Source organism: Glycine soja, chromosome 9, assembly GCF_004193775.1.
Source record: "Glycine soja cultivar W05 chromosome 9, ASM419377v2, whole genome shotgun sequence".
Classification (NCBI taxonomy): Eukaryota; Viridiplantae; Streptophyta; class Magnoliopsida; order Fabales; family Fabaceae; genus Glycine; species Glycine soja.
The window spans coordinates 37,453,857-37,459,164 of NC_041010.1; the positions used below are offsets into that span (position 1 = coordinate 37,453,857).

A 5,308-nucleotide genomic window follows, 5' to 3' on the forward strand; every position below is an offset into this window, starting at 1 on the left:
ATAAACTTATTATGTAATTGGATCGTGTTGGAGTAGTATAAGTTTGAAGTGAAGTCTCATGTTGAATATGAATGAGAAGGTTGAATATTATATTAGTAAAAGAAAAATCCATAATCTTGAACCTTACAGTTTTTGGATTAAAGTGTGATGTGAAGTTCATTTACTTGATTGTTCATGATCCATTAATATAAATCTTCATGATGTTTATTCCCCTGTGTTACACAATAATTATTATCATAGTCAACATGTTTGAGATGAAACAGTAGATCTTTGGCACGGAAATCCCTTGTATTGAAAGTATTCATTAGCTGATTCTCGTTCAGAAACTAGAGCAGGTGGTGATGGTCCTACAAATAGTTTAGTGTCGTCCAATTCAATATCTCTAAAGACATTGGCATCAAAATGGTCATCATTGTCGTCAGATGTGAATTGACTCAATTGAGCCACAAAACATAATCAACAAGAACTTAAATAGGGCGGTACCTGAGCTCAGTCTGTGCCTCTGTTAATTTTGCAGCAACAGAGGTAATTCAGCTGATGGCATTGCAGGGCCAATCATCCTGCACAATAAAGCAAGCAATACTTTCGAAAAATTAAAAATAAACATAAACAAAAATGACAAAAAGAGTTATCACTCATCACCTTCTTCTAGGACCAACAGAATGATCCTCTGGACCTGTTGTTGCATGGTCATCGATCATCTGTTCATTTCCAGTATCTATTGGAATTGAACTTGATTCAGGCACTAGTGTGGAAGTCTCAACTTGCTCATTCATGGGATTCATATTCATATAGGATTGAATGAGAGGGCCAACAACATCCAAATTAAGGTGAGCTTTAGAATGCAGTAAGAAAACCCTATTTCCATCCTCAAGGTTTAACGAAAGGAACAACTTTTTCAAATGCTTCGTTAAAGACTTTTCTGATGTACCCTTTATGTCAACAGCTTCTCCATCATCAATCATTTGCAAGAGCTAAACTCAAACACAACAGCAACAAGACTAATAAGAATCAAATGAATCAAGCATATATATATATATATATATATATATATATATATATCATACAATATTTTCATTGACCTAAGAACATGCAATAATAACCCATTTCAAATTCAAACACAACTCTAGTGTGGTCACCAGAAAAGCACTAACAATGGAATTGACGTAGTGTGAGAGTGGCAATTAAAGTGAAACATGCTTCAAATCGTTGCCGACATTGGGAAACTCTTTCATCATTTCGATATGACACCCTAGGTTGTTTGTCTTCCTCCTTCGAAGAGTAGGAGTCATCGGAATTGTGGAGCCTCTTTTTTTCCTCTCTGTGTCTCTATTCTTCCTCCTTCACTACTCCTTTTCCTCGCTCTTTCTGAGTTGCTCATTCTCGTGTTGTCACTGCCGCGAAGAGTGTTCGGAGTCCAAGGATGAAGAGGATGAAGAAGATGACGAGTCTTGCACACGATGATGTTTTTTTTATGTCACCAAAGTTATCAAACTTAAGAGTCTACATAAACTCTTGTGGAGTCTATTTCATATAAAATAATAATTAAATATCTATAAATAACATACCACTTGAATATTTTAACAATATAATAAAGAAAAATAATAAATCATAAATTCTACAATATTTAAATAACTAAGTCTAATAATGCATCACTACTAGATAATAACTTGCAGAGATGATAATAGTGGTAGAATATTCTCATTAAGGGTTTGTTGTTGTTAAAGGTGAGAGTTCTTTGATTTAAAAACAACAGACCAAATGTAAGTATGTTGAACCCTAAACTCATAGTAAACAACCCAAAACTTCATGTATTTTGGTCTAATTTTTTTAACTTGTTGACTCACTGATTCAATGGTAAATTCGAGAGTCAACCGAGTCTACATAGAGTCTACCAAGTCTATATAGAGTTTACTAAAAAGAGAATTTGCACACGAATCAACTCGTAGAGTTTGATAACGATGGCAGTCACCCATTTTGGGAATTCACCGATTCACACCAAAATTTGCCATATATATGATTCAGGAAAAGAGAGGAACAACGAATCAAAATCAATTCAATCGAAATTTCAAGGCTGATTTATTCTTTACTCTCATATTTTACGCTTCAATGCATGACACATGGGCTCGATGGAGTCCCCTGCCAAATCCATGTTTTTGCCCACGTTTCTAACTTCAATGCCGTCAAGACACAAGGCTCAAGATCATTACTGAGTCCAACGCCTCCTTCACCCTCTTCGACTTGGTCCTTGTCAAGGAGACCCTAACTTTGCTTTCTTTGATTGCTTTTGATAAAAAGAGCCAAACGAGGGTCTCTAACTTGGCTTTTGATAGAAATACACATGGACAACATTGATTTTTAATAAAATCTATATTAAGCAAAAAAATAACGTTGATTTTAAAATCGGTATTAAAATAACCAATGTTAAGGAAAACTCGTAGCATTAGTTATTTTATAATCGATATTAACAAAAACATTTTACTTACAAGAATGTTACCGTACTTTTGTTAACTTGCATATATAACTAGATGAGAGACAAGTGCTAATAACATTTTTTATCACAAGTTTTAGTAGGTCTTATTTTTTATTTATTGAGTCTCACTTGATTTAGAGGTAGTGAAACTCATTAAAATTTATGATTTTTAATTAATTTTAATCAATAATAAAAAGAGTTATAAAAAGAATATTGTTAGTATTTTTGTTAAATTTCAATGTAAAAAACATACATTCTACTTAAATTTTTAAAAAAATATAAAAAAGTGAGGCATTAGTTATTTACATACATCACAAAATAAAAATAGAATTTTTGGGCACACAGTCCTCATCGTAAGGCTGTCCGCATTGTAGTTGACTCTCCACAACAGAAACAAAAACTGCGAGTTATGAACCTATTTCGCGCGCGCTCACTCTCTCTCTCTATCTGTATGTTACGTATAAAAGCGGGAAAAACGCTGAATTGAATTCTCTCTCGTCGATCACTGCCACCACCGCCATATCAACCTTTTCACCCTCTAACGTACTCTTTCTCCTTCTTCCTCGATCTTCTTATTCTTCTTTCACGCTTTGAGAATTTCGTTTCTAAATTTGCAGGTAGTTAGTTCCACTTCTTCAGCGTTCCTATTCATCTCGTCACTGCAAAGCTCACATCGGTACCTCGCATTTTCTCTTTCATTCTCATGAGAAAACTGAATCACACATCAACTAGTTTGTTGTTACATTAATTTATTAAGCTTTAGATTTCGATTGTTCGCACTTGCACTGAGAATTTTAAGAGCTGAACTTCAAATTCCATATTATGCGATTCAATTATCAGTTAGTTAGCTCAGAGTTTAATTTCTTTTTCTTGTTTGATTGGAAGAAAAATGGAGAAACTGAGACCAGCGTGGGCCGTTAAGGCGATCATCGTGATCGTTTTCACTTCGATCCTCTTCCGATGCGTCTGCGGCGAGAATCACACCGTCGGTGGAGCTTCCGGCTGGGATCTCCGTTCCAATATCCAAGCCTGGTCTTCTACGACAACGTTTAACATCGGTGACGATCTCGGTACGTATCTGCATCTTCTCTCTCTAGATCTTCATCTCCATGCATGCATTCATCTCTTTAAGCACATATAATTGAAATTTTGGAGTCTCTGAAGTTTTAAATCTAGCAGGAGCAATTTAATGAACTAACAACAGAAACAGAGTAATCGCTAATTAGTTCAAGTTCTAATTGAATTTTCGCATCAAGAAAAAATCAATTGAAAGCAAATAAGCTTTGTGTTCATGTTCGTTTTCCTGAATATTTTTCTAGATCTCCGCAGTAAAACATTCCGTTTGTTCTTGAGTAGAACACCGTGAGTACGAAAATCGTTCCCTAAGTTAGTTTTGCGTGCTGACACGAAATTACAGAGACGAAGCCAAGGGCATAAACATTTTAATTTTCAATGAATTGATTAAACTCTGAGAAAAACTAATTACAATACGAAATGTTTTCACGTTGGTTGGAAGTATTCTCATACACACCGGTGCACGACGTGGTGGAAGTGAACCAACTAGGTTACAACACGTGTACGATAGCGAACGCGCTTGCCACATACGACAACGGAGAAACCGTGATCCACCTGAGCGACGCGAAAACGCGCTACTTTGTATGCGGCCGAATGCGCCATTGCCAACAGGGCCTTAAACTCCAGGTCCAAATTCTAGCCCAGTCCAATAACGGAACCAGCGATGATCAAAACCAAAGCCCCGGCGCCGGCACCGGCACCGTCGGTTCTCCTCCGTCTCCTTCTCCTCCTCCGCCTCCGCCTCCGCCTCCGCCTCCGCCTCCGCCCCCGGTTTCTCCGCCGCCTCATGGTGATGAACAGCCACCTGCAGACGAGCCCGTACCGTGCGATTGTAATCGTGCGGAGGAGCGCCATGGGGTGGTGCCGTTGATTACACTCGTAATCGTGGTCGCGTTGGCTCATGCTCCTTTCTTCATCGCATTTCCACATCTCCGTTTTCATCTCATGCGTTGAGCTTGCTGCAGCAGTTGTTTTTGTTTTTACCTTTCTTGTGTTTCGGCTTTTACCTCGCGCTATTGCTCATTGTGCATATATGATGAATGTGATGATTCGGGTTATTTTCGATATTGAATAATGAGTTTGCTTGCTCGTTTTCGCCATGCCATGTACATATAGGCGAATTTGTTTGTTGAGAAGCAATGTATGTACCTTGCTTTCTTGTAATTGCTCTGCACAGTGCAAACTCAATGTGAGTATTTTCTCTTCGGTTTAAATCTCTCTTATATATTCTTCTTTTTTCAATTGGTTAATTTCGTGTGAATAATATAATTATGAGAATATAACAAAGTTATCTGCTTTAATTTTAGAGTGTATGTTTACGGAGTATATTGAATCAGTGAGGGATTTAGGTAATATGCCTGAGGTCATGAATTTTAACATGGTGATGCTGTGATCATTTTACAACAAAACCAAAAAGAATGTAAGATGTATCATGTATCTACATAAAATAAATAAGTAAAAAATGAAAATAATAGTTATATAGAATGTCAGTATGTTAACTGTTTACGTTTAAAAACTACAACAGTTTTCGATTAGAGTACTGGCATCTTATTAGGATTAATCTATGCTTTACGATTTTTTACTGGTATAGTTGTTTTTTTTTTTTTTTGAAGTTGTTCATTGAAGTTCTTTAACTTAAAGCTGATGTGGTAGTTTTAAATAGACCAAACTTTTAATGTGACGTGACACGCTTTCATTTAACAATAATTTAAATTAAAAAAAGGATAATATATAAATGACATTTTCTTAATTCAATTATTT

General features: G+C 36.2%; 1 protein-coding gene across 1 annotated transcript; it reads left to right on the forward strand.

The window, feature by feature from the left end:
• The first annotated feature begins 3,362 nt into the window (after positions 1-3,362).
• LOC114368451 (uclacyanin-3-like) lies at positions 3,363-4,501 on the forward strand. The gene is made up of 2 exons (XM_028325717.1): positions 3,363-3,543; positions 3,990-4,501. Exons 1-2 carry the CDS (start codon positions 3,363-3,365, stop codon positions 4,499-4,501), a joined length of 693 nt encoding a protein of 230 aa, XP_028181518.1.
• Positions 4,502-5,308: the final 807 nt, after the last annotated feature.

Bases quoted from the DNA above. Each gene is read 5' to 3' on its own strand.
- LOC114368451 (XM_028325717.1), top strand. From the start codon at position 3,363: ATGGAGAAACTGAGACCAGCGTGGGCCGTTAAGGCGATCATCGTGATC. The intron at 3,544-3,989 runs GTACGTATCTGC...GTTGGTTGGAAG, and splicing joins TAACATCGGTGACGATCTCG to TATTCTCATACACACCGGTG.